The 13,432-nt window shown below is 41.9% G+C and overlaps 2 protein-coding genes across 2 annotated transcripts; one reads left to right on the top strand and one right to left on the bottom strand.

Moving 5' to 3' along the window:
- Window positions 1-54: 54 nt before the first annotated feature.
- On the bottom strand, window positions 55-9,040 carry GLT8D1 (glycosyltransferase 8 domain containing 1). Its single transcript, XM_008580082.1, has 9 exons — window positions 8,908-9,040; window positions 8,654-8,833; window positions 3,937-4,150; window positions 2,042-2,159; window positions 1,751-1,835; window positions 1,477-1,589; window positions 976-1,142; window positions 753-865; window positions 55-579 (listed from the first exon to the last, which is right to left on the bottom strand). The coding sequence occupies exons 1-9, from the start codon at window positions 9,038-9,040 to the stop codon at window positions 389-391; spliced, it is 1,314 nt and encodes a 437-aa protein (XP_008578304.1). The 3' UTR covers window positions 55-388.
- SPCS1 (signal peptidase complex subunit 1 homolog (S. cerevisiae)) lies at window positions 9,039-11,023 on the top strand. The gene is made up of 5 exons (XM_008580083.1): window positions 9,039-9,049; window positions 9,096-9,492; window positions 9,836-9,895; window positions 9,972-10,058; window positions 10,534-11,023. Exons 1-5 carry the CDS (start codon window positions 9,039-9,041, stop codon window positions 10,657-10,659), a joined length of 681 nt encoding a protein of 226 aa, XP_008578305.1. The 3' UTR covers window positions 10,660-11,023.
- The last annotated feature ends 2,409 nt before the right edge of the window (window positions 11,024-13,432 follow it).

Below are 13,432 nucleotides of genomic sequence, written 5' to 3' on the forward strand. Positions count from 1 at the left end.
CTTATTATACAGTGAGTGGGTATAAGTAGTTATCTGGAAGCAAAAAATCAGATGCCTACTAAAAAATGTAGGTTTTATTTACAGATCAGGCCACGAGTCATAAAATAACCAGACAGCAGTTTGAAACTACCTGTACCAGCTGGCTGAGCTAACTATATCAGCTTTCTCAGTCCATTCTTCAATTGTTCAGCATTACAGTAAGAAAACACTTGGTTGGTAAGGTAGATGGAAACATATTTATAGTCTATTTGGGAAGCTGACTGCCAGACGGAGCATTTATCTTTTTTCCATGGTTGCTACAGATGGGCATTAAAGCCTAGCTGCTGTTACTTCCCACACATACGTCTTCCACGACTTCCTGAGAAATGCTTATAGTTTAAATTCTATTCTACTTTATGTTTGAAATTTCCATATGTCTTCGAATTAGGCTGAATTTGCCTGTTGGATCTGGAATGTACCATTTTTCCCAAACATCAGTATATGAAGCAGTTCTTCCCCATGGCTTAAAGTGTCCATTCCAATGAAGTAACTTGGCAGCCTTTACAAACTGGGGTGAATATCGTTTTCCAGCACTGGAACCTTATATTGAGAGAAAAAGAGCCAAAAATGATTGTACCACTCACACATAATGTCATGCTGAATTGTGCAGAAAACTTAAGGGAAAGAGTTGATAGTGTACATCCTATCCCTGAGGACAGTTTTTAGAAACTAATCTCATTAGCTTAACTCATTGGTTAATTACTTCCACTTACCAAGGTGGCGGACATTCCACAGAGGGTCAATGGTGGAGTGCTGTTGATAAAATACAATAAGCAGAGGAGGTGTCGTGATGCTGCCAGCCAGTGTTCTGCTGTATAGTCCCTCTCTTGGTGAGACAGATAACAAATGTTAATGAAGAATAGACACTAACTTCCTGTCACAACTCCCTAAGTTGAAATACAAGCGTTTTCATGGCTGGGCACGTTACATACTTACTCTACATTGAGTTTCATCCATTTTTCCAGCTGGTTGGTTATATTCTGTTGCTTCCATTCTGTCAGGTTTGCAACAAAAACGCCAGGATTAAACGAGCAGGTGCTGGCTTTCATGGAAAGCTTACGAATTCTTTCCTTTTTATAGTCAAGATAGCCAATGTAATTGTACTAAAAAATACAAATAGAATATATGTTTACTGCTCCAAACAGATGGAATTTTATAGCCAGTAAAAAAGCTGCTCGTTAAACTGACTTCTCAGATTATTAGCGTATAAAAGTGACGTTTGAATTTCCAAGTTAGACAGTATAGAGACCATGATTTTGATATATTAAACTGGATGTTCATAGAGAATTAAGTTGTCAAGTCCATGAACAAATCTACAGAAAAGCAGGCTTGAGTTTTGTGATAAAATAATTGGGGAATGTAAGATGCAGCAAAAACAGTAAGAGTGCCCTGAATTTGCCACCTCATAGGGAGTGGGATGTCTAGTAAGTAATTTACCTGGTTCCCTGCTCCACGGATGACTACTTTAGTAGAGGCTGAATCACAATCTTCTGAAAATGCAGCTGCATGTCCTGGCTTCAGTGGGGTATTGTAAAGGGCAAGAATATCACCTGAAATAGATAAATTATTAAGATTTACATTTCTAGTTGCCTTGAGACTTCCTGTTCTCCCGCTTTTCCATAAGGTGACCTTTCATAGCAGACCATAAATAAGACAACCACTATAGCCTGCAATCTGGACAGAGAACAGCACTTGTGACATTCTTTGGTACCTTGCACAATTACATCATCATCCATATATATGACCTTCTTAGCGCTGGGAACCAGAATTGGCAAGTAGAACCTCGCAAAGGTCAACTGGAAAAGGAAAGAAGTATTGGCATAGGATACATAGAAACTCCTAGAATGCTCTCGGTACCCAAACAGGGGAAAACAGTCAGGGGACTCTTAGAACTGCCCAGGCTTGTTCCCCAGGGAACTACCTGCATTGTGCCCACAGCTTTCCAGGTATTCCAATCATTTCCTAATACTCCTAAGTACAAACAAGGACGCATGGAACTCACTGGTTTCATGGATTCCCCCTGGTCAGGATCCTCCTTTACTTTCCCTTCCAAAAGTTTAGTGTCAAAATTCACAATTTTATACCTGATGCTTTTCAGGGAACCACTGTTGAGCCAAGACCTGATGAAGATAAAGCACCAGATTTCACTTTTAAATAATCATGTCTCAAAACCATAGCCTTATCTTTGTGCCTTCTTAAGAAGAGCATAATATAATGTAAGAGAATACTTAGTGACCAAATAGATGAACTTTGGTTTCCTCACCTGAAATGATACCAAGAATCTATGGCAATACTCTTCCAACACTAAAACTACGGTAAAAAACTCTATTGAATTCAGAACATCTTATCACCATACAACTCAACCCTCCAAATACCCTGGTAAGAAAAATAAGTCAAAGTATGATAGTAGTGAAAGCTAATTATCATCAAAGCTAGTAATCAGTCTGTTATCTATAGACTAATTTATTTTATTTTATTTTATTATTATTATTATTATTTTTTTGTCTTTTGTCTTTTTTCCGTGTCCGGCAACGGATCGNATTTTTATTTTTTTATTTTTTTTTTGTCTTTTGTCTTTTTTCCGTGTCCGGCAACCGATCGCAACCCTCAGTGTTGCCCCCGTACCGGACCGGGGACCGGCAACAGGACTGCAAGCCTTGGTGTTGCTCCCGCGCCTCGCTCAGCCAGTGAGCGGGAGCCGGTCTGTATGTGGGATCCGAACCCTCGGACGGGAGCGCCGCCGCGCTTCCCAAGCGGCGCACCATCCAGTGCGCCACCGGGCCGGCCCTATAGACTAATTTATTAATTTAGTGATAACCCTAAGTAATTCCTCCACCTGAGTCTGTGGAAATGCCTGTAAGAAAAGCCAGTGTTTCATAAGTACTGCACGTTTTATTTAGGTCCACTTCATATCAGCATTCTGTGGACACTCAATGGTATTTCTTTAGTCTGTTTTAATGTAGTATTTGTTTCTATATTTTAGGAGGGTTCTGAAGGGTTTTTTGCTGGCTGGTACAGGGATCAAACCCTGGACCTTGGTATTATCAGCACCACACTCTAACCAACTGGGCTAACTGGCCAGCTGGGTTCTAAGTTTTTCATATCTCAGAAAATCATATAACTTCCACAAACTAAATATGACCCATGGAGAAAATCACAAGGATGGAAATATTTTAGTACTTTGACAACTGTTAATCTGTTAGACAAGCTGTTTCTTGGAGTAAACTTTGAAAGTCTCAATTCATTTCTAAAACATGGATGAGACTGTCCATCTGATTGGGTTTCTATTAATAGTTATAACAATTAAAATAGCAAGAACTATTTACTGAGTGATTACTAAGTGCTAGGTGTTTTATATATTTTTTGTCATTTACTTGACACAATAATCCTGTAAGGTGGATATTTTCGCCCCGTAATTATAGATGAGGAAATGGACTCCAAGGTTCCCCAAGTTCCTCTGGGCCAGGATCTGGATCAGGATCTGTGCTCACAACTTCACCATACTGTTGCCATTGCTCCCAAGTCCCTTTCCACTCTAGATCAGAACTGCTTAGAGCATAGAGCATATCCATGACATAAGGAATTTGTGACTTATAAATCAACATATTACTTCCTTCACTGAGGAAGTCCTATTATCAAAACAATTATCAGGTGAAGTTAACAGTGTACATATTGACACAGTTGATTTACTTCTTGGCATAAGCTCCTTATTTCTGCTATAATGGGGACATCCTTATGACATAATCACATGGAAAAACATACCATATATGTCTTAACATGTGGTATAATCTCAATTGTATTAAAATATATAAATATAGAAAATCAGTTCCTGAATTGGCAGCTGGCCAGCTCTACAACATCCTCTAGAAGCAAAATCATCAGTTAAGCAGAGCTCACCGGAGATGGTCTACTGTATTGTTGAGCGTAACAAGGTAGAAAATCACACTGGAGCGTGTGTTGTGCTGAATGCTGTTAATGGCTGCAATGGCCCCCCCGAGCCTGTCTTCAGATGCAGCAATGACCACAGGAATGTCCTCTTGCCTCCTGTCTACTGCATGTTGGGGAGCATTTGGGGCAAAGCCCATGGGCTGAAGGCCCACAATTCCTGAATCTGAAAAGAACACACATAGGAAGGCACTGTGATACAAACACAGTCTCATGAGATTTTGATATAGAGTCCAAGACATGGAAAAGGTAAGGTGAGGATTATGGTACTGATTTACCTCATTCTCCCCCATTAAGCTGTGAAACATACAACCCAGAAATTGTGTTTTCCTGTATGTAACCAAGCTTTTGGAAAAGTGGAAGAAGCATTTTAAAGAATAGGCTGACAGCACTCTGATACACTGCTAGTAGGAAAATAATGGAAACTTCCACAATGTATTGTGGCTATTTCTTTCCTTTTTTTTTGGTGGCTGGCCAGTATGGGAATCTGAGCCCTTGGTGTTATAACACTGCACTCTAACCAACTGAGCTAATCAGCCAGCCTCTATTGTGGCAATCTCTATCAATATCCTTAAAAAGGTACATAGCCTTTGACCCCATCATTCCCCTTGCCACCTCTCTTGAGGAAAAAATCAAAAGTCACAATTTTATTTATTATTGTGAAAAGCTAGAAACAAAGTAAATCAGTGTTTTTCAAATCACAAATCCTAAGTAGGCATGAAATCAATTTAGTAGATCATCAGAATTTGAATGGAAAAAGTTTCCAAATTGGAATAGAAAATTAAATTCAAATAGAAAAGTAGAGTGCATTGCACACAGCAACTGCAAGTATTGTTCTGTACACCTTCTTGCCTTTTATAATACATTCATTCATTTACCATTCATTACTCATTGAACACTGAGCGCCTATTATGTGCAAGGCAATATCTAGGCACTGGGCTTACAGCTATAAGAAAACAAATCCCTACCATCATAGATGTAAAATAAGCAAATACACATGTATATGTGTGTGCTGCATATTATGCATTTGTTATTATGAGGTCGCCATCAAAAAGTCATTGTACCAAAAGATGTTTTCCTGTGAAAACAAGTAAACTGTAAAAGTGATCTCTAGGCAACGAAATCATTCATTCAACTAATTTATTGAACACCTGTGTATCAGCCATCATCCATAGCATGGGAGATAAAGCAGTGAACAAATTGCCCTCATGGAGCTTGAATGCTATTTTCTTTTTTATAAATTTTCCTACCAGAAGAATGCATTACTTTATATACATAATACATTATACACACACACAAAGGGTACTTCAAAAAGTTCACAGAAAGACTTGTATTATCTTTTAATTCTATTTTTTCATGAACTTTCGAAGTACTCTCTTTGTATATACATATATTGTTATAAAACATGCTATCAGAACACTCAGGGAAAGTTAGGGCAAAACTATAAGCCTTTTCTTGCTCTGGCCAACTATAGTGGGTGGCAATCCAAATATGACTTTTGACAAACACTCTGAAGCCTCAAACATCCCTCAATACCAAGGCAAAGGGGAATAAAGAACTAATTTAAAATAACTTGCAATATAATTATACAATCAAGTGATTTCAAATCAGTTAACAAGTCTTTATGATTTTATTACTAGAGTCCCAATAATGCAGTTGCACAAGTTAAAGAAAAGTAACAGGTGAAGGAAAATAACCAGACTGGGCACGCTAGTGACCAGGGCAGGCATCAAACACCAGGGACCCTTGCCCGCCCCCACCTTCTGAAGCCCTGCCCTGCTGAAATGTGAGCAGATGGCAACCCAGAGAAGCTCCTCTAAGGTCTCTGATTTGGTGAAAAAGAATATTACGTCAGATCAAACCCTTAAGAAACTACTGCACTACAGGGAGAAGCAAAGCCCTAATATCTGCCTGCTTTGAGCCAATTTCCACCAAGACTGAAGAAAAACAATCTCACTTGAATAAATCCCAGTTGGTTAATGGTAGGAAGGACAATGTTCTAGCTTTTCAACTTCTAGTAAGTTACTTACAGGGTAATATGTGGATCTAGAGTCACATGTATTTGTGCTATTCCAGTTAGCTGGTCACAATAAAAACACAATTCTAGCAAGCATTTGATGTACTTAAGTAGATTAACATGGCAGAAAACAGTTGCTCCTAAAATTCTTCCACAGTTACCTACTTGCAAAATGCCAGTTATTATGGAGTATGTCTGACCCATATTTCCTTTCCTGGTACCATTCCTGGTAATGGAGCTTCCCTGATCTGGTCAGAAGGAATTCTCAAAACAAAATTGCATGTATACCCTAATACTTTTGTAATAATACACAATTGTGTACAATTTGATCAGCAATATTCAGTTGCCCAGTACAAAAATTAATATTTCTTTAGAAATTATAAACGTTTGGGCCGGCCTGGTGGCGCACTCGGTAGAGTGCGGCGGCGCTCACGCCGAGGGTTTGGATCCCATATAGAGACCGGTCCGCTCACTGGTTGAGCGTGGTGCGGGTGCGACACCGAGGGTTGTGATCCCGTTGCCGGTCGCAGTACGGGCGCAACACTGAGGGTTACGATCCCATTACCGGTCACGAAAAAAGACAAAAAGGAAAAAAAATAAAAAAAGAAATTATAAACGTTCACTTTCCCAAATCACTCACAAAAATGAAACAAAAAACCACACACGCACGCACACACAAACGCACCCAGGGCAGGCATACCCAGAAAAATGAAAGAAATCTTAGGGGAAAAGAACACTTTTTTTTTTTTTTTTTAAACTTGCTAGCTACTTGCATTTATATCCACATTCTCAGCACCTATGCCCACCTTTCTGTTTTCCTTCCTATTTTATGGACCAAGTACTTGCATAAAAAGCCATTTAAACTTGCTAGCTACTTGCATTTATATCCACATTCTCAGCACGTATGCCCACCTTTCTGTTTTCCTTCCTATTTTATGGACCAAGTACTTGCATAAAAAGCCATTCCACTGCTGCTCTGTGTCCTATAACTGTTTCTTTGGTGTAGAATCATTAACCTCTTTAACTCTCTGCTGTATCACACCCATCAAGCTCAGGTATCTTTCAGTTAATTTAAAAAAAAAGAAAAAAGACACCACTCTTCCCACTCCACCCATTAACCCACAGACCCATTTCTCTGCTCCTCCTCACTCTAAAAGCTTGAAAGGATTTCAAGTCTCTAGCTCCACTTCCTCTCCTCTCATCCTCTTTAGCCTTCTCCAACCAGACTTCTGTTCCTACATTCAAACTGCTCTTGTAGAGGTCACCAGAGATCAAGGTCATCTATCTGTCCTTCCCTTACTCATACCCTCAAAGGCCATCAGAAAGTTTACCACTACCCCTCCTCAGTTATAAAATTATCTCATTTACTTGTTTATGTCTTCCCTGACTAGAATGTAAGCTCTATGAAAACAGGGACCACCCAACAAAAACGTTTACTAATGTATCCCTGCCCCTTAAAACCATGTCTGGCAAACAGTAGTAGACACGTGACATTTGTTGAATGATCTTGCTAATCGAGCAGCAAGGTTAGTTCTCAGCTCAGAAAGGTAATGCAATCTTTGGCAATAATCATGAAAGCAGGTTCCAATATAAGGAAAAACATGGATCCAATGGGGTGCTCTCTCAAATGGAAACTGACAGGCAATTTCTTTTTCCCCTATCTTTATAGCTCAAATTCCATAAAGTCTCCAGAGCAACTACTATGGTATAAAGTGCACTGAAGAGAGAGAACACAGAAGGATATGTCTATTTATACATACAGAAGAAAGTCTGTTCAAACACACCAAGAAATACATACATAGCATAGGAAAGAGACTGGTATACCTTCCCCATCTCTGTTTCTGCCCACTACATGGGCTGGCTCCTGAGGTCAGAAAAGTGTCAAAGTTGTCTGCATTTTACCGTTTGGCCTCTGCTACCTTGAAGGGTGGAAAGGCACTGAGGATACACTTCCACTTTTTCCTACCTCTTATCTGGCTGGCTCCTACGTGGTTTTCATAAGTCAAGCCCCCCGACCCCACCCCACCCCCCCAATGAGCGGCACCTCTCCTGGGCCTCCCCATCCAGGGGCTAATCCAGTGTCATATATTTCTGGGGTGATGTGGCTGTCTCCCTTGACACACTCTAGGTTCTAGGGAGCAACAGCCTGGTCTTGGCCACAGCCGTGTCCTCGGTCCACTGCCTGGCGCAAACAATGTGACGTGAATATTTGCTGGCTGCATGAATGAGGGCGGCAGCCACACCCCACCGTGCACTGGGAGCGTCTAGAATCCCACTGTCTGTGGCTAGCTGCATACATACCATAGAGGCCCAGGTTCCCCAGACGGTTTCTCTTTGAAACGTGGGCACCCCACCTAGCTCACGGTAACAGGGGAGGGTCTAAGCTTTTGAGACATACACCGGCCTTGAAAGAGGGACTGAGTGAACCCTTGGCTGGTCTCTACCGGGAGGGCCCAGCTTGGGACTGTGAGGCCAAGTGAAATCAGAATGCATGTCAGTGGGCCGAGGTCGGGCCCGGGATGGGGACTCTCTCCAAGCGGGTGCGAGGGACGGCCAAGGACCGGAGTCACCTTTCCAAGGGAATTCCCTTTCTCTCGAAGATGTGACTTGGGATGGTCCCCACTAAATTCTAGGGTAAATACGGCCCCTTACGCTTAGGCGTGATCTGGAGGTAGTGTGACGCTCCGGGGTTTCCTTCAGGCCGAGGGATGCTCCGACAAGTCGTTGCCCTGAGGCTTGCTGCGGCCACCCTTACCTGCAACCGAAGGAAGAGCCGCTGTCGCCGCCCGCGCCCCAGCCCGCCCCGCCAGCTCAGCGACCGCGCGGCAGGTCCTAGGGCCTAGCCCGCCGCCAGGCTGCCCTCGTATCCTGCACTCCGGGCCGAGCGCGCACGCCCGCCTGCCCACTAGCTCCGCGGCAACCGTACAGTCCCACAACCCCAAGCCGGCCCGCTGCTTCGACCGCGAGAGTGCCGCGCTGAGCAGGCGCCGCCGGGCAGCCCCACCGCCGGGGTCCTCGCCGAGGAAAGGCCGTAGCCATGGAGATACGGCGCGCACCGGCGGCCGTTAAGCCGCGGAGGCTCTGTCTAGTACAGTTTGAGCGGTCGGAGCCGCGGCTCCACGCACCCATCAACACTGACGACTAACCCTTCACGGGCGCGCAATGCCAAGGGCGGGTCGCTGCCGTCACCATCTCAGCCCTCGCGGGCTGCAGGCCGGACTACAACCAGCTGCGAAAGCGCACGTCGCTTAGCGTTGGCGCGGGGCGGAACCACCGGCTGTCGCGGCCTGTCCGCAACATCCGCTTCCGGGGCCTCAACCATCGAACGGCAGGCATTGGCAGGCCCGCCAGGCGACACACAGTTCCAGAGCACGGCCCTTACAGTCCCTGAGTCTCGGCCGCCCTCGGCCCGGAGCCCGCTGCCTGCGCTCTGCCGTCCGCCTCCTCGGCCAGTCATGCTGGAGCATCTGAGCTCGCTGCCCACGCAGATGGTGAGGGCGAGGCCGGGGATCTCCTCACGCCGCTCTTGAGCTTGGCAGCTTTGAAGCCCTTGTTTAAACACCGACCCGGTGCTGTGCGGTTCCCAGCCCGGCCCGTTACCTTCCACCCTTCTCCCCGAATTGCACCTCCTGGGTCCCTTTTCCTCTTCCCCCGCAAGGATTTCCTTGCTTCTGCTCCGCTGGGATGCTTCAGTTCCCCCGGGAAACTCAAAATCTGATACGTTGTCCAGGCCCTTGAAGGTTGCCATGTGCCAAAGCTGTGAGATCAGGGCAGGAACTGTACCTCTTCGGTGGTGGAATCAACTCCTTTTTTTTTTGCTCTTCTTCACCCCAGGATTACAAGGGCCAGAAGCTAGCTGAACAAATGTTTCAGGGAATTATTCTTTTTTCTGCAGTAAGTATTGGTTTTACATTTAATCTTTTTCTACCCCCCAGGTTACCTGTATTTAATATACTTTGTTTGTCTCTAGATAGTTGGATTTATCTACGGGTACGTGGCTGAACAGTTTGGATGGACTGTCTATATAGTTATGGCTGGATTTGCTTTTTCGTGTTTGGTAAGAAATTTGCGGGTGTTTGGGTGTTAGTGGCAATTTACATTTTCTGAGTTAGATTGGTTTGGTTGGACCTGGTAGTGAGAACCAGAGTCAACTCTTCCCCCATCCATGCTTCCCCTTGCTATCTTTATAGAATGTCAAATAGTGTCAGATGATGTGAGCCGCATAAAAAGATACAGTTTATTTTTTTTGGCAGCTATTCCAGGCAATAATCTTAAGGTCACTACTAGCAGGAATTTCTCATAGTGCTCACATTGCCTCCGTCACCTTTCTTTTAGGTCTTAAAGCCATATGTGTAAACAGTGAGGTGTGTTCCCATCATAAGTGTCTTGTCTGGGCAGTGGCACAGAACTTTCATAGGGATATTAAGTTTTCAGTTTTTTGTTTTATCTTTAGCACCGGAGTCATTTGGGATTTAACAGGTATTTAAACTTTTAATGGCTATAATGGATGCATTTTCTCTGTTCTGGTCCAGCTGACACTTCCTCCATGGCCCATCTATCGCCGACATCCCCTCAAGTGGTTACCTGTCCAAGACTCTGGCACAGAAGACAAGAAACCAGGGGACAGAAAAATTAAGAGGCATGCTAAAAATAATTGATTGGGTTTCCGTGATTCAGCACCTGCTTTTGTTTCCTGTGAGATTAGCTAAATTGCTTTCATACCCAGAACGTGAGCTAAAATCACCTATGCTCTTATGGCACAGCTGAGTATAGATGTAGTTCTCTTTGTATTTCATTTCTAATCTAGTTGGGTTTTGATTTATAAATAGTTTAGACCCTCTCTTCAAAATTTTGCTCTCAAATGGAAAACAGAAAACAAAAGTATGCAAAGTTTTTTGCAGGAATACAGAAGAAAAATGCCTCTTAAGTGATAGTACAATTCATCTACCAAAGTTTTATAATTGTTATGAGTTATTAAACCATTTTAATGTTTCCAATTAAAAATGATAGTGCAAGTCTGTGCCTAACGATCTTTTGTTCATTGTTCTGAAAGCAAGACTATTAGTAAAAGCCAAAGTTAGAAGTTTGTGGTTCTGAAAGTATATACACCATTTCTGTTTCCTATAGCGGCAAGTTGCTAGTATGTTAACAATAGCGGGCACATATGATAAACTTTACTAATGTAAATTTGCAGTAAAGTAGTATTTTGGTACCACTGAAATAAGGCTATTGTTAAGCAGAAACATGTAATCCAGGCTTTACTGGAGGTGGACGTGAAAACCCATAAAGTTGTAAATTCCTTTTAAATTTTCCAGAAGATTGAAGATTGTGATTGGGGTGGGAGTGAGAGGGTTATTATAGGTAATGTTATATTTCTCAGTACCAGGATAGGACTTCCAAACTATGAATTTATAAAAGGAGGCAAAGACCTTAAAATAGCAAAACTCAGAAAAGATTTTTAAAAAGGAAAGAAAAATTAAGAGGGCAGATATAAGACCAAGCCTATCAGTAAGTATAATAAATATGATTAAAAAGTTAGAAGCTCCCAGATGGGGTTAAAAGTCAAACTTCATGTTCTCAAAATGACATTGAAAGGTTGAAAATAGCAGCACAAGGGATTTATTAGGCAGAAACAACCAGAAAGGAGTAATAATAAAGTCAGATACTTAATATCAGAAATCATTAAATGGGGCAAAGAGGACATTTTATACCTGCCAAGATGTCATTGTTATGAATCATTATGCATTTAATAGGATGTTAACTGTATAAAGCAAAAACTGTTACATATACAAGGGTACTTCAGAAAGTTCTTGGAAAAATAGAATTAAGATCATATGAATCTTCCCATGAACTTTTTGAAGTACCCTCATATAAGAGTTTGGCAAAACTACACTCTTGGTAGACCAACACTCTACCTTTCAGAATTTGGCAAATAAAGAAGGCAGACAATAGATATGAAGACCTTTGTACTTCCGAGTCTCTGGAACATTTTCCCTCAGATAGACATGACTTCCTCCTTTCATTCAGGTCTCTATCCAGATGTCACTGTAAAGGAATCCTCCCTAATACTCTATTGAAATATAGTAGTATGCCCCATCACTTTGTATCCGCTAAGCCTGCTGTATTTTTCATGGCATTCAATACATCCCACAGTATGTATTTGTTAGTTGTTCTTACTAGAACATTAGCTCCATGGGAACAGGGACTGCTGTTTGCCCAGTACCTAGAAGAGTACATAATGCATTATAGGAGCTCAATAAATTTTTATTGAGTGGATGATATAGAACTGTGCTGTCCAATATGCCACTAGTCACATGTCTATTTAAATTAAAATTAAATAAAATTTAAAATTCACCTCCTCAGTCAAACTAATCACAATTCAAGGGCTCAATAGCCATATGTGACTAGTGGCTACCATATTGGACAGTGTAATTATAGAACATTTTCATCACAAAATTCTATTTATCAGATCTTATATAGAAACTTTGCATAATATTTAATAAAGTGATTTTGTGTATGTAACAATTCACCTTTACTGAATGCCCATAGGGCCATTCCAATAATAGATCATGTACTAAGCAGGGAAAATAAAACTCCAAGAAGTAGAGGTTGTGCAGTCATAAGTCAGTAACAACACTGCAATGCACCTGGAGCAAGGAGATAGAACTACTTGGCTTTCTAAGTCTATGGAAATTAAGAAACTCTTCTAAAAGACAAAATCAAAATCAGAATTACTGATTTTGTGGCAACTAAAGTCAAAAAAGAGTATCACAGGCTGGCTGGTTAGCTCAGTTGGTCCAGAGTTTGATTCCTGTACTGGCCAGCCACCAAAAAAAAAAAAAGTATCACATCAAAGCCTGAAATGTGGCCAAAGGTATATTCAGAAGAAGATTCATAGTCTTAAGAATGTGTTTTAAAATTAGGAAGATGGAAAATGAATTAAGCACTCAAGAAAAGAGAACCACAAAGCAACCAAAAGACTGGAATGAAAACTGAATGAATGTTTATACAAAATAAAAGTATGGGGGAGATTCATTTAATTCTAAGAAAATATATATAACTTTATACCAATAAGCTAGAAACCTTAAGTAAAATTGATGACTGTCCAGAAAGATGTAATTTCCAAAACATGTAAGAACAGGTGTAAGAAGAGGTGAATAGCTCAGGAAGACCAAGATTTGCCCCCAACTGGGCACTGGGACTAGATGGTTTTACACGTAGAGTTCTAGCAAACCCTTTAAAGTAAAACAGAGGGGGTTCTGGTCAAGATGGTGGAATAGACAGTCCCCAATGTCACTCTCTCCCACAAAGCAACCAATTTACAACTATAAAAAAGCAATTACAGCCAAGCTGGGGCCACTAGAGCTCAGGAGAAGAGGAGGAGAGACCTACGGAGTTCATGAAGGCAGGAGAAGCCACAATGAGAGAAAG

This window comes from Galeopterus variegatus, unplaced genomic scaffold, assembly GCF_000696425.1.
Source record: "Galeopterus variegatus unplaced genomic scaffold, G_variegatus-3.0.2 Scaffold2012, whole genome shotgun sequence".
Lineage (NCBI taxonomy): Eukaryota > Metazoa > Chordata > Mammalia > Dermoptera > Cynocephalidae > Galeopterus > Galeopterus variegatus.